This window comes from Saccopteryx leptura, chromosome 10 (genome assembly GCF_036850995.1).
Source record: "Saccopteryx leptura isolate mSacLep1 chromosome 10, mSacLep1_pri_phased_curated, whole genome shotgun sequence".
Classification (NCBI taxonomy): Eukaryota; Metazoa; Chordata; class Mammalia; order Chiroptera; family Emballonuridae; genus Saccopteryx; species Saccopteryx leptura.
The window spans coordinates 62,506,461-62,522,674 of NC_089512.1; the positions used below are offsets into that span (position 1 = coordinate 62,506,461).

The 16,214-nt window shown below is 39.1% G+C and overlaps 1 protein-coding gene across 1 annotated transcript in view; it reads right to left on the reverse strand.

The window, feature by feature from the left end:
- The window catches only part of DNAH12 (dynein axonemal heavy chain 12), a 399,320-nt gene that overhangs the window by 376,683 nt on the left and 6,423 nt on the right, over window positions 1-16,214 (reverse strand). Inside the window, exons 5-8 of the mRNA XM_066351331.1 lie at window positions 13,355-13,544; window positions 12,522-12,594; window positions 11,580-11,738; window positions 11,107-11,302 (exon numbers count right to left, since the gene is read on the reverse strand). Of these exons, the coding sequence (XP_066207428.1) occupies window positions 11,107-11,302; window positions 11,580-11,738; window positions 12,522-12,594; window positions 13,355-13,544 (618 nt within the window). The remainder of the gene's footprint in view (window positions 1-11,106; window positions 11,303-11,579; window positions 11,739-12,521; window positions 12,595-13,354; window positions 13,545-16,214) is intronic.

A 16,214-nucleotide genomic window follows, 5' to 3' on the forward strand; every position in this document is an offset into this window, starting at 1 on the left:
ACAAGTGGGGCAGCCATTTTCCCCAATCTCCTGGTCGGTGCGTGCAGATAGTGGGCGAGAGATTCCTTCCAAAGCCCCGGGAGTGGGCACCCATGTTGTCCCACAGAGGGGCAGAGTCAGAGGTCTTTGTGTGGGTTGAAAGCAGAATCTCCGGACTGCCCCAGCGCCCTGGGAAAGCTGCGCATGGGGAAGGAGCAAGAGCCAATTCCAACGCTGGAACTTTTCCATGCGGGAGGGGTTTCACTCAGAGTTAGAGGTGGCCGGCCTGATATTCTGGTCGGCGAGCACGGAGAGTGGGCAAGAGATTCCTCCGAGCACCTCACCAGTGGGCGCCCGTGTTATCCCACAGAGGGGCAGAGTCAGAGGCCTCTGTGTGGGCCAAAAGTGGAATCTCCAGACCGCCCCAGCGCCCTGGGAAAGCCACGCACAGGGAGGGAGTGAGAACTAATTCCAACGCTGGAACTTTTCCGTGCGGGTGGGGGTTTCACTCAGAGGGTGAGGCAGCCAGGCTGATATCCTGGTCTGCGCACACAGATAGTGAGCGAGAGATTCCTCCGAGTGCCTCAGCAGTGTACGCCCATGTTATTCCACAGAGGGGCAGAGTCAGGGGCCTTTGTGTGGGCCAAAAGCGGAATCTCGGGCAGCCCCAGTGCCTTGAAAAAGCCACGCACGGCGACAAAGCGAGAGCCAATTCCAATGCTGGAACTTTTCCATGCAGGTGGGGGCTTCACTCAGAGTGTGATACTGCTGGCCTGATATCCTGGTCTGCGCGCACAGATAGTGGGCAACAGATTCCTCCAAGTGCCTCGGCAGTGCACGCCCATGTTATCCCACAGAGTGGCAGAGCCAGAGGTCTTTGAGTGGGCGGAAGCCCTGCCTGATTATGCTAGCAGCTCTGACTGACTGAGCCTTACCCAGAGCCCTGTGCTGAGTGAGAATAGAGTGGGGAGTTGCCAGCTCTTTGAGCCTCTTACTATCCAGGCAGAGGCAGCAGCAACCCCATAGCTGGATTATCAGGCTACTAATTGAGGAAGGAAAGACTAGGAGAGAGGCTCCAGGAATACGGACTCTCTCACTGGCGCAGCCTATAAATGCTAAAGAGCCACGACTGCCAACGAGACTGAAGCACAATACACGACATCGCCATAGAGACTTATCAACTGCAAACCTCTACCAGAGCGTGCCAAAGGGGCAGAACCCGGGGTACAAAGTCACCAACCAGGAAGAGGGAGAGAAAAGAAAAAGCAAGAAGATAACCTCTCAAAATCAAGAATAATCCGCAGACTTTATAACCTATCCCATTTTATTGTATTTGTTCGTTTGTTTCTCTTATCTTCATTCTTGATATTTTCTTTCCTCCTCCAATTTGGTCGTTTAACTCTCTGCCGGTCTTATTCTCTCCTCTCCTTGAACTACACTACCCATAAGTGTTACATCTCCCATTATCTTTTCTTTCCTCTTCCTTTCTCTCTATGACCGTTGCACTCCAAAACCCTTAACTCTCTATCTCTCTCTCTCCTCTTTTTTCTTTTTTCTTCTTTTAGTGGTTCCCGCTTTTTTTTCTCTCTCTCTCTCTTTCTTTTCTCCCTCTATATTAATTTCTTCCTTTCTCCTTTACGTCTCCTCTCATTCAAACCTCAATAACGAACAATATCTTATCTGGGACTCAAACTTATGTTTGTGGCATTTTGGGGTTTTTTTACTTCATTCACCTTTTTAACACACTAGCAGTGCTCCGATCCCTGGCTCTCCATTTTATCTAGTTCTTGTTCCGCTAAATACAATAGTAATTTTTTAATTTGTCCCCCCATTTTCCTGTTTTTCTCTTATTCCTCTCTTCATAACTCTTAATCAACCAACACCTAAAAGCAAATCATTTTATTCTTGACCCAAATTTTTTTCTTATTTGCTTTTTGTGTGTCCATACCCCCTTTTTTTTTCTTTTTCTTTTTTTTTGCCACTTTATTACTTCTCCCCAATTCAGGCCCTCCGTTACAGGCATTGTTTGTTCTATTTAGTCTCAAGAAAGAGGGGAGAGGAGAGGAGGAGAAAAAAGGAGGGGGGGGAATAATTTCCTTTTCTTTTTTTAATATTATTTTATTTTATTTTTCTTTATTTCATTATTAATTTTTTTTAAAAAAAACTCTTCGATTTTTTATTTTTAAGTTTTATTCTTTATTAAATCTCATTAATACTATCAACAAAACCACCCTCAGATGCCATTAAGGAAGAGAAAATCGAATATCACGGATACAAAAGAAAGAGAGGTAACACAGCTAGATGAGGAAAAATTTATGGAGAAAAAATTTAATATATTGGAAACCTTGGAGCTAAATGACAGAGAATTTAAGATAGAAATCCTAAAAATACTCAGAGATATACAAGAAAACACAGAAAGGCAATTTAGGGAGCTCAGAAAACAACTCAACGAACACAAAGAATATATTTCCAAGGAAATTGAAACCATAAAAACAAATCAAACAGAGATGGAAAACTCAATTCATGAGCTGAAAAACGAGGTAACAAGTTTAGCTAATAGAACAGGCCAGATAGAAGAGAGGATTAGTGAAATAGAAGACAAGCAACTTGAGGCACAACAGAGAGAAGAAGAAAGAGACTCAAAAATTTAAAAAAATGAGATAGCCCTAAAAAAATTATCTGACTCCATCAAAAAAGATAACATAAGAATAATAGATATATCAGAGGGAGAAGAGAGAGAAAATGGAATGGAGAACATACTCAAACAAATAATAGATGAGAACTTCCCAAGCCTGTGGAAAGAACTAAAGCCTCAAATTCAAGAAGCAAACAGAACTCCGAGTTTTCTTAACCTCAACAAACCTACTCCAAGGCACATCATAATGAAATTGGCACAAACCAACAGCAAAGAAAAAATTCTCAAGGCAGCCAGGGAAAAGAATATAACATATAAAGGAAGGCCCATTATATTATCATCAGATTTCTCAGCAGAAACTCTACAAGCTAGAAGAGAGTGGACAACAATATTTAACGTCCTGAAAGAGAGGAACTTTCAGCCACGAATACTATACCCATCAAAGCTATCCTTCAAATATGAAGGAGAAATAAAAACATTCACAGATACAGAAAAGATGAGGGAATTTATCATTAGAAAACCCCCACTCGCCCTGGCCGGTTGGCTCAGCAGTAGAGCGTCAGCCTAGCGTGCGGGGGACCCAGGTTCGATTCCCAGCCAGGGCACATAGGAGAAGAACCCATTTGCTTCCCCAACCCCACCCCCTCCTTCCTCTCTGTCTCTCTCTTCCCCTCCCGCAGCCAAGGCTCCATTGGAGCAAAGATGGCCCGGGCGCTGGGAATGGCTCCTTGGCCTCTGCCCCAGGCGCTAGAGTGGATCTGGTCGCGGCAGAGCGACCCCCCGGAGGGGCAGAGCATCGCCCCCTGGTGGGCAGAGAATCGCCCCTGGTGGGCGTGCCGGGTGGATCCCGGTCGGGCGCATGCGGGAGTCTGTCTGACTGTCTCTCCCCGTTTCCAGCTTCAGAATAATAATTTTAAAAAAAAGAAAACCCCCACTCCAGGAATTACTAAAGGGGGTTCTCCAATCAGATACAAAGAACAAAAAAAAAACAAAGCCACAAGTAAAAGCTCCAACAAGAACACAATAAAACCAAATTTAAACTGTGACAACAACAAAAAGAAAGGGGGAGGAGAGGATGGAGATTAACAGTAGCAAAGGACGATGGAGTGCAAAAGTACTCACAAAATAATGCGCTACAATGAACAGGGTAGGAAACCTTTTCATTATTCAAAGGTAACCACCATTGAAAAAACCACCACAGAAGCACATGAGATAAAAAGGATAGCAACAGAGGAAAGATGTATGGAATACAACCAAATAAAAACAAAAGATAGAAAAACTAAAGAGAAGGATCAAACAAGACACAAAACTAACAGAAAGCAATCTATAAAATGGCAATAGGGAACTCACAAGTGTCAATAATTACACTAAATGTAAACGGATTAAACTCACCAATAAAAAGGCACAGAGTAGCAGAATGGATTAAAAAAGAAAATCCAACTGTATGCTGCCTACAGGAAACTCATCTAAGTAACAAGGATAAAAACAAATTCAAAGTGAAAGGCTGGAAAACAATACTCCAAGCAAATAACATCCAAAAAAAAGCAGTTGTAGCAATACTCATATCTGATAATGCTGACTACAAGACAGAAAAAGTACTCAGAGACAAAAATGGCCATTTCATAATGGCTAAGGGGACACTGAATCAAGAAGACATAACAATTCTTAATATATATGCACCAAACCAAGGAGCACCAAAATATATAAGACAGCTACTTATTGACCTTAAAACAAAAACTGACAAAAATACAATCATACTTGGAGACCTCAATATACCGCTGACGGTTCTAGATCGGTCATCCAAACAGAGAATCAACAAAGATATAGTGGCCTTAAACAAAACACTAGAGCACCTGGATATGATAGACATCTACAGGACATTTCATCCCAAAGTGACTGAGTATACTTTTTTCTCCAGTGTACATGGATCATTCTAAAGAATTGACCATATGCTGGGCCACAAAAACAACATCAGCAAATTCAGAAAAATTGAAGTTCTACCAAGCATATTTTCTGATCATAAAGCCTTGAAACTAGAATTCAACTACAAAAAAGAGAAAAAAAAATCCCACAAAAATGTGGAAACTAAACAACACACTTAAAAACTGAATGGGTCAAAGAAGAAATAAGTGCAGAGATCAAAAGATATATACAGAAAAATGAAAATGACAATACGACATATCAGAATCTATGGGATGCAGCAAAAACAGTGATAAGAGGGAAGTTCATATCACTTCAGGCATATATGAACAAACAAGAGAGAGCCCAAGTGAACCACTTAACTTCACACCTTAAGGAACGAGAAAAAGAAGAACAAAGACAACCCAAAACCAGCCGAAGAAAGGAGATAATAAAAATCAGAGCAGAAATAAATGAAATAGAGAACAGAAAAACTATAGAAAAGATTAATAGAACAAGGAGCTGGTTCTTTGAAAAGATCAACAAAATTGACAAACCCTTGGCAAGACTTACCAAGGAAAAAAGAGAAAGAACTCATATAAACAAAATCCAAAATGAAAGAGGAGAAATCACCACAGACATCATAGATATACAAAGAATTATTGTAGAATACTATGAAAAACTTTATGACACTAAATTCAACAACCTAGAAGAAATGGATAAATTCTTAGAACAATACAACCTTCCTAGACTGAGTCAAGAAGAAGCAGAAAGCCTAAACAGACCTATTAGTAGAGAAGAAATAGAAAAAAACATTAAAAACCTCCCCAAAAATAAAAGTCCAGGCCCTGACGGCTATACCAGTGAATTTTATCAAACATTCAAAGAAGACTTGGTGCCTATTCTACTGAAAGTCTTCCAAAAAATTGAAGAAGAAGCAATACTTCCAAACACATTTTATGAGGCCAACATAAACCTCATACCAAAACCAGGCAAGGATGGCACAAAAAAAGAAAACTACAGACCGATATCTCTAATGAATACAGATGCTAAAATACTAAACAAAATACTAGCAAATCGAATACAACAACATATTAAAAAAATAATACATCATGATCAAGTGGGATTCATCCCAGAATCTCAAGGATGGTTCAACATACGTAAAACGGTTAACGTAATACACCATATCAACAAAACAAAGAACAAAAACCACATGATATTATCAATAGACGCAGAAAAGGCTTTCGATAAAATACAACACAACTTTATGCTTAAGACTCTCAACAAAATGGGTATAGAAGGAAAATATCTCAACATGATAAAAGCCATATATGATAAACCATCAGCTAACATCATATTAAATGGCACTAAACTGAAGGCTTTCCCCCTTAAATCAGGAACAAGACAGGGTTGTCCACTCTCTCCACTCTTATTTAATGTGGTACTAGAGGTTCTAGCCAGAGCAATCAGACAAGACAAAGAAATAAAAGGCATCCATATCGGAAAAGAAGAAGTAAAGGTATCACTTTTTGCAGATGATATGATCCTATACATCAAAAACCCCAAAGAATCCACAAAAAGACTACTAGAAACAATAAGCCAATACAGTAAGGTCACAGGATACAAAATTAACATACAGAAGTCAATAGCCTTTCTATATGCGAACAATGAAACATTTGAGAACGAACTCAAAAGAATAATCCCCTTCAAGATTGCAACAAAAAAAATAAAATACTTAGGAATAAACATAACAAAGAATGTAAAGGACTTATATAATGAAAACTATAACCATTGTTAAGGGAAATCGAAAAAGATATAATTAGATGGAAGAATATACCTTGTTCTTGGTTAGGAAGAATAAATAAAATCAAGATGGCCATATTACCCAAAGCAATATACAAATTTAATGCAATTCCCATCAAAATTCCAATGATATTTTTTAAAGAAATGGAGCAAAAAATCATCAGATTTATATGGAACTATAAAAAACCCCGAATAGCCAAAGCAATCCTAAAGAAAAAGAATGAAGCTGGGGGCATTACAATACCTGACTTCAAACTATATTATAGGGCCACGACAATCAAAACAGCATGGTATTGGCAGAAAAATAGACACTCAGACCAATGGAACAGAATAGAAAACCCAGAAATAAAACCACATATATATAGTCAAATAATTTTTTATAAAGGGGCCAACAACACACAATGGAGAAAAGAAAACCTCTTCAATAAATGGTGCTGGGAAAACTGGAAAGCCACATGCAAAAGAATGAAACTGGACTACAGTCTGTCCCCCTGTACTAAAATTAACTCAAAATGGATCAAAGATCTAAACATAAGACCTGAAACAATTAAGTACATAGAAGAAGACATAGGTACTCAACTCATGGACCTGGGTTTTAAAGAGCATTTTATGAATTTGACTCCAATGGCAAGAGAAGTGAAGGCAAAAATTAATGAATGGGACTACATCTGACTAAGAAGTTTTTGCTCAGCAAGAGAAACTGATAACAAAATAAACAGACAGCCAACTAAATGGGAAATGATATTTTCAAACAACAGCTCAGATAAGGGCCTAATATCCAAAATATACAAAGAACTCATAAAACTCAACAACAAACAAACAAACAATCCAATAAAAATATGGGAAGAGGACATGAACAGACACTTCTCCCAGGAAGAAATACAAATGGTCAACAGATATATGAAAAGATGCTCATCTTCTTTAGCTATTAGAGAAATGCAAATCAAAACTGCAATGAGATACCACCTCACACCTGTTAGATTAGCTATTATTAACAAGACAGGTAATAGCAAATGTTGGAGAGGCTGTGGAGAAAAAGGAACCCTCATACACTGTTGGTAGGAATGTAAAGTAGTACAACCATTATGAAAGAAAGTATGGTGGTTCCTCAAAAAACTGAAAATAGAATTACCTTATGACCCAGCAATCCCTCTACTGGGTATATACCCCCAAAACTCAGAAACATTGATATGTAAAGACACATGCAGCCCCATGTTTATTGCAGCATTGTTCACAGTGGCCAGGACATGGAAACAACCAAAAAGCCAATCAATAGATGACTGGATAAAGAAGATGTGGCACATATACACTATGGAATATTACTCAGCCATAAGAAATGATGACATCAGATCATTTACAGCAAAATGGTGGGATCTTGATAACATTATACGAAGTGAAATAAGTAAATCAGAAAAAACCAGGAACTGCATTATTCCATACATAGGTGGGACATAAAAGTGAAACTAAGAGACATTGATAAGAGTGTGGTGGTTACGGGGGGAGGGGGGAGGGGAGAGGGAAAGGGGAGGGGAAGGGGCACAAAGAAAACTAGATAGAAGGTGACAGAGGACAATCTGACTTTGGGTGATGGGTATGCAACATAAGTGAACGACAAGATAACCTGGACTTGTTATCTTTGAATATATGTATCCTGATTTATTGATGTTGCCCCATTAAAAATAAAATTATTTTTTAAAAAAACCATCATCTACAACATAATCAAATGTCAAAATAATTGGGAGATTTTTTTCTGAACATATGTACCCTGATTTATCAATGTCACACCATTAAAATTAATTTTAAAAAATGCTCAGGGGAAAAAAAAAAGAACCATCATCTGGAAAAACCAACTTTGGACTAAACTAAGAGGACTCTTTAACTAAGGATTACTGAAGAAGCCACACTGAGACTGGTAGGAAAAGTGGAAACATGGAGAAAGCTGCCCAGCTCCCGGAAGCAAACAGCAGCCCAGAGGGACTCGCGTGGTGGGAAGTGTGTTTAGCAGAGAGGGGAGGGTCCTGGGCCCCAGGAACAAAGCCCCAGCCTGCAGCCCCAGAGCCTAGAAGAGGTGTACAAACAGTATTTAGCTGTAAAACAAGCCAGGATACTGTTTGTGAGAAAGAAACAGATTTTTCAGATCCAGGATTCTTCTTAAAGGAACCACACAGAAAACCACTTTCACAACTACTCACCCAGATCTCTGGGGGATGAGTAGAGATAAGAGGACCAGAGTAGCAGGAAGGCACAGGGAGGCACAGGGAGAAACACTTTGAGGGACAGCCAACCTAACCCCTTGGCTGAGTCACTCCACAAATATAAAGTGAATATTTCCCCTGGAACCAATAATACCAGCAAAGGGAAGCAAGACACCAGCCAAACAGAAGCCCTCCTGTGGCACTCAGAGCAGAGTCGCTTAGAAAGAAGGAGCCATCAGGGATACAATATTGAGTGCTAAGGTCTGAGCTGCATCGCCCCCACCCACACTGCTGAGTGCTAGCTGGGGGGGGGGGGGGGCAGGCAGCGGCAGGATGTGGAAAGGCAGTCCAGTTGGTAGGGGTGGAAACCGGGCCGGCCATGACTGAGGCCTGGTGTGAGCTCAGTCCTGCCCGACGAGGCCGGAGGCAGAGGGCACCTGTGGGGGCAGAAGGGGTGCACGAAAGTGGTCAAACCTGGCTGTGGGCCAGGTAAGCAAGAGCGGTCCTGCCTGCATTCCTGCCCACAGGGGCAGGGTGAAGGCTGAGGATGGCCAGGGCGTAGCCTGGGCATGTAAACACAGCCTCCTCCCCCCCTGCAGATGAAAGGCAGAAACTGCAGCAACTGCCACAGCAGGTCAGCGCTGACAATGCACATACCCAAACACTTGAGGCAGTGACAGAGGGGGTGGTGGGCCTGCAGACAGAACACACCTAGGGAACACAGAGGCCACACCCATTAGACTCCTGTGGCCACACCCTTCTTATACACAGACAAAATGAGAAGGCAGAGAAATGCAACCCAAATGAATCAAGAGAAATCCCCAGAAAAGGACTAGAATGAGTTGGATATAACCAGATGCAAGTTTAAAATAATAATTATTAGGATGCTCAAAGATCTCAGAACAACAATGGATCAACATACGAGCACCTAAATAAAGAGATAGCAAGTATAAAAAAGGACATTGAAATAATAAAAAATAATCAGTCAGAAATAACAAATACAATATCAGAAATGAAGACCACATGGAAGGAATTAAAAGCAGAATTGATGAAGCTGAGGATCGAATCAGCGAATTAGAGGACAAGATAAACAAAGGCACAGAAGCAGAGCAGCAAAAAGAAAAGAGGCTCAAAAAGTCCTACCAGTCTCTCTAAGAGAGCTCTGTGACAACCTGAAGAGAAATAACATCCGCATCATAGGGGTTCCTGAAGAAGAAGAGAAAGAACAAGGGATAGAGATCTTGTTCAAAGATCTCATAGCTGAAAACTTCCTTAAATTGATGCAGGAAGAAGTCAAACAGGTTCAAGAAGCACAGAGAATTCCATTAAAGAGAAACCCAAAGAAATCTACACCAAGACACATCATAATTAAAATACCAAAACTAAGAGACAAAGAAAGAATACTAAAAGCTGTAAGAGAAAAGCAGTCTATTACCTACAGAGGAGCCCCCATAAGGATGACATCTGACTTCTCAACAGAAATACTTGAGGCCGGAAAGGAATGGCAAGAAATATTCAAAGTAATGAAGAACAATATATATCCTAAGAATACCAAATCGCTGATTCAAAAGGAGAAATGCATCCCCATGTTTATGGCAGCATTGTTCACAATAGACAAGATCTGGAAACAGCCCAAGTGTCTGTCAGTGGACAAGTGTATTAAAAAGCTTTGGTACATATATACAATGGAATACTATGGGGCTATGAAAAAGAAGGAAATCTTACCTTTTGCAACAACATGGATGGACCTGGAAACTATTATGTTGAGTGAAATAAGCAGGCAGAAAAGGAAAAATATCACATGACCTTACTCATTTGAGGAATCCAATGAACAATGTGAACTGAGGAACGGAATTAAGACAGAGGAGGGATAAAAAGGGACCAGAGGAAAAGAGGACAGAGGGAAAGGGGATGATAGGATGGGCTATTCCTGAAGGGAAGGGGGGAGGGTGCTATGAGGAGGGGGATAAGGGAAATGTTGAGCAGAATACGGGGTAGGGAGGGATGCATTTGGGGCAACATTAGAATCTATGTAAACACAATAAATTAAAATGAATAAAAAGAAAAAGAATTATAGAAAAATAATTTTCATAATTTACTTCAAAATAATTATTTAGTATCATATCTAAATAGAATCTTAATTATTAAAATACTAATTTTAATTATTTAAAAAGCATAAAACAGCCTGACCAGGTGGTGGCGCAGTGGATAGAGCATCAAACTGGGATGCAGAGGACCCAGGTTCGAGACCCCGAGGTCGCCAGCTTGAGCCGGGCTCATCTGGTTTGAGCAAAAAGCTCACCAGCTTGGACCCAAGGTCCTTGGCTTGTGCAAAGGGTTACTAGGTCTGTTGAAGGCCCATGGTCAAGGCACAAATGGGGAAGCAATCAATGAACAACTAAGATGTTGTAATGCGCAACGAAAAACTAATGATTGATGCTTCTCATCTCTCCGTTCCTGTCTGTCTGTTCCTGTCTATCCCTCTCTCTGACTCTCTCTCTGTCTCTGTAAAAAAAAAAAAGAAAGAAAGAGAGAAAATAAATACCAAGTTTAAAAAAAATAAAATAAAAAATAAAGTACATAAAACATATTTACCTGATTTGACATAAGTGTCGAAACACAGTTATAAAATGAATCCAATTTTTCAGGTTTAATGCCTTCCAGTGCTTCCTTCTTGGTAAAAAGACTTATAACCTTTGGATACCATGTGTTCATTATCTTCTCTTCTGCCTTTCTAGCTTGTATTGATAGATCATTTTTCAGTGATTCACAATCAATTGGGCCTTTAGCTCTATTTATGAGAAAAATAAATAATTTTAAAGCAAATGATAGATATAGTCTTTTTTATGAATTTATTTTTTTAATTTATTGGGTTGACATGGTCCACCTAAAGATATTGGTCTTGATATACAAAATTGTTGAAACAGATAAATTAAAATTTTTTGAAATCTAAAGGAGAGTTCTGACAATTTATCATTCAGTTTTAAAAATTATAGAATCAAAAATATAAATATTCCAACAGAAGACTTTAAAAATTTTAATGTTAATTAATAAATATGGGATCTTACCTAATTCCTGTTAAGTCCAGCAAAGATGTATTAGCAAATGTCTTATAACCAAGGTCCAGTAACATTTTCATAACTGGATGAACAATGTGCAAATTAGCTAATATTTGACTTCTTGTATGCAGATAGCTAGAATGCCATGGATTAGAATAATCCAGGCCTCTGGAAAAGCAGTATACCATATTAATAAGAATTCAAACAATATACTCTAACTTATAGAAATAATATTTATGATATGAAATTAATATTAAAGTGAGAAGACTGGGGATTGAGAAAAGAAAAATGTGGTCAGACATGGGAGCCTGAGGAGATATATATGTAATAAAAATACATCAAAATCTTGAAAGTGCATTGTCTTCAGAGAGAACAAAGGTCATTTAAATTTTTTTTCTAATTAAATTTATTGTGTACAACTTTATAATACAACATCTGTATATTCCATTGTGTGCTCACCACCGTAAGTCTAGCCACCATATATTTGACCCTTTACCCTTTTCATCCTCCCCCACCCTCTTCCTCTCTGGTAACTACCATACTGAGAACTCGAGTTCATTTGTAGGTAAGAAAGGCTGATTGGCTGGGCAGGAGTGCCCTGGTAACTTCCACAGTGCTCTGGCTCAGTTACCTTGGATAGAGATAAATGAATGCAGTCCTTAGTACTGCGGCGAAGAGATGGAGAAATTTATCTGGCATACACCAAATCTTACTTAAGGTCTAGTTGAACTATATACATCCATATAGGTTTCCCTGACTGTGTAGGCATCAACTAGACAAGCACAGTAGATGATATTTTGGGGGAAGGAGTGAAAACAGTAGTACTATTTTTTAGGTGTGTTCAAAATACCTTTGGGTTTCACAGTTGTAGACTTAAATGTAAGATCAGTTAATTTTCAATCTGATATCCAAACCTAGGTGCAGCACTGTTTTTTAAAATAATTTACTCACACAGGGAATTCAGGTAAAGGGCTTCCTTCATCTTCAAGCCATTGAACTGGAGGTTTTCTGAGGACACTCTTCACTAAAATACATATATGTATTAATACTTCTTGAAAATCCTTGCAAGACCTACTCAAATCAAAGTTTCTGATTTTTGATATTTGATATTGGATGGTACAGTTTACTGTGCATTAAAATGAATTTAAGAAAAAATTCCACTCTGGGCTTGCCCAGGCAAAGCATACACAGCAAGCAAGCAATGAACAACTAAAGTGAAGCAATTATGAGTTGATATTTCTTGCTCTCACTGCCCCACCTCTCTGTAAAAATCAATAAATAAAATCTTTTTTAAAAGAAAAAAAGGAATATAGAAAAAATTCCTTTATCTGAAACAAAATCATGCTCTTGATACTATCTTGGCCTTACTTTGGAGGTGAATTCAGATACAGTAAAGCTTTAGTAAGTTCTCAGTTTTTTGCTTTCTGTCTACTCAAAAGTCACTGGCATGGCCACTTAAAAAAAATTTATTCCAATAAAAATAGAAAAAGTTAAATTCCTAGTAAATTTCTCCAAATTCAATAATATTATCTTACAGTCCAATCAGTAGTACAGCAAAAACTCTAAAGACAAAGTGAAAAATCAAAAAGCTATTTAGCTAATAAGTATATAAAAAATTACAAAAATGACCTTAAATTATCAATATTTTAACATTATAGGCTTAAAATAAATACTTAAATAAAAATATCTAAGAATAGATATAGCTAACTATAAAACATTCATTATTTACATTTCTGCTTTTGATTGGGAGTTGCAGGGGAGTAAAGGTATTATATATTACTTACCCAGATATCTCTTCATGCTTTTTTCAAAGTCATTTGAGACCTCATCTATGAGACTTTGAATGAGTTCTTCACTTTTTTTCCCTTCTTTTAAAGACTCAGGTACCAGCATTAACATATGATCCAGCCATTCCTGCTGAATAGGTACTATAGGACTACTTTCTACACATTGCTTCATATAAATATAGTTGAACTAAAAACATAATAAGAAAAAATTAAATGTTCTAAATGGTATAGCATTTAAATGTAACTCCTGAGTTATGTTCTCAAGACAATATTTTTTCAGAATAAAAACATCTTGCAAAATAACATTTTCACAATAAAAACACTTTTCCCAAAAGTATAATCTACAAAGATGCCATTTTATAGTCTTCTTTATTTATGGTGAGTTCTTGCCTAATTAATGTTCTTACTAAACTTTTCATTTATTCAAGTCAAAACAAAGATCCTTTGTCTAATATACACTGTTTCTGGTCCCTGGTGATTCCCTGAGATGCTGCTCCACCCAACCTGGGGGCCCAACCAAGTCACTTCCAGTGCCATTTCCATAAAAGGCCTGTCCTTTATCACATACTGTGGACTTTCCTAAAATCTCTTAAAGGTCCACAAACTCCTAAGAAAGCAGGATGTGGCCTCAATATTAACCTGTACCTCTTGCTAAGCAGCCCCAAGTGTAGCACTAGTGGCGGCCAGCCTCAGGTCTCAGCTTGTCCTCTCCTGAGCACCTCTAAGCACAAGCAGCAAACATCTACACATCACTTTGTAGATCATGCCAGGTGGCCCTGGGCAGGGTACAGGCAACGGTTGACCTTCATCATGCACATCCTGCGGGGGGAGGGGGGGGGGGGAGCCAGCACATTCAGTGAATAGCTTCAGACCAAACCAGAGTACCACCCAAGCACTTCTATGAGCAACACACTCAAGGGTTGGACTGAGCAGGTACCAGAATCCAGATAAAGAGAATCTTGCATTATGGGGTTGGCCACTGCACAATATCTCCTCTGCTGTAGTCACAACTGGTCCTTGCAGCCAATCAGCCTGGGGGTCAATCCATCTCACTGACATACCAACAACAATCAAGGCTCAGTTACAATAGGAGGGTGCACACTGCCCACATGGGAACGCACCTGGAATAACCTACTCAGGTGACTGAAGATGTTATGGCCCCACAGGACACTGCCTATATAAAACACTCTACCAAGACTGGGACACATATAAGATCTACCTAATACATAAAAACAAACACAGGGAGGCAGCTAAAATGAGGAGACAAAGAAACATGTCCCAAAAGAAAGAATAGGACAAAACTCCAGAAAGAACTAAATAAAATGAAGACAAAGAGTCTACCAGATGTAGAGTTCAAAATAATGGTTATAAGGGTGCTCAATGAACTTAGGGGAAGAATAAATAAACACAGTGAGAACTTCAACAAAGAGATAGGAAACATAAAAGTGGACATAAAAAAATATATAAAAAAAGGACCAATCTGCCTGACCAGGTGGTGGCACAGTGGATAGAGCATCGACCTGGGACACTGAGCACCCAAGTTTGAAACCCCAAGATCACTGGCTTTGAGTGTGGGTTTACCAGCTTGAGTGCAGGGTCACTGGCTGGAGTGTGGGATCATAGACATGACCCCATGATCACTGGCTTTAGCCCAAAGGTTGCTGGCTTGAACCCAAGGTCGCTGGCTTGAGCAAAGGGGTCACTGGCTCAGCTGGAATGCCTCGGTCAAGGCATGTATGATAAAGCAATCAAAGAACAACTAAAGTGACACAACAAATAAGGATAGTTTAAACGGATTCTGGGACAACATTAAACCTAACAACATTCACATCATGTGGGTACCAGAAGCAGACAGCAAAGAATTGAAAACTTATTTGAAAAAATAATGACAGAAAATTCCCCAACTTGGCAAAAGAAATAGACACACAAGTCTGGGAAGCAGCACAGAATCCCAAACAAACTGAACCCAAAAAGCCCATCACCAAAACACATTATAATTAAAATGTCAAAGGTTAAAGACAAGAAGAGAATGTTAAAAGCAGCAAGAGAAAAGAAAAGCAATTACTTGAGAGGGAGCTCCCATAAGACTGATTTCTCAACAGAAACTTTGTAGGCCTGAAGGGGTTGGCATAAAATATTTAAAGTAATAAAAAGCAAGAACCTACAATCAAGATTATCCAGCAAAGCTATCATTTGAAATCAAAGGACAGGTAAGAGTTTCCCAGATAACAAAAAGGTAAAGGAGTTCATCACCACCAAACCAATATTGCAAGAAATGTTAAAGGATTTACTCAAAAGAAGAAAGGAGAAAGAGGAGGAGGAGGAGGAATAAAAAATATGAATAAAATGGCAATAAATACATATCTATGCACAATTACTTTAAATGCAAATTGATTAAATCAAGACACTGAGTGGCTGAAAGAATAAGAAAACAAGACCAATACTATACTGTCTACAAAAGATTCAATTCTGGTGGAAAGACACATTCAAACTGAAAGTAATGGGATAGAAAAAGATATTTATGAAATAAAAATTTATGAAAGAAAAAGAAAAGCTAGGGTAGCAATGTTTATACCAGACAACACAGACTATAAACAAAGGCTATAAAGGACCCAGCAATTCCACTTCTGGGTATTAATCCAAAGAAAACCAAAACACTAAACCAAAAAGACATATTGTTGGGCAGATGAAATATATTATGCTCACTTTGTTAAAGATGGGGCTGCCCACGGGGAGGCCCATTGCCCAGGTGATTGTATTGGTTGCCCTTCTTGCTCGGGATGGGCGTGATTATATTAATGTGTGTTGGGGACAGGCTGTAAGCAGGCAGGATCCTTATAGCCTAAGGTTTAGTTTT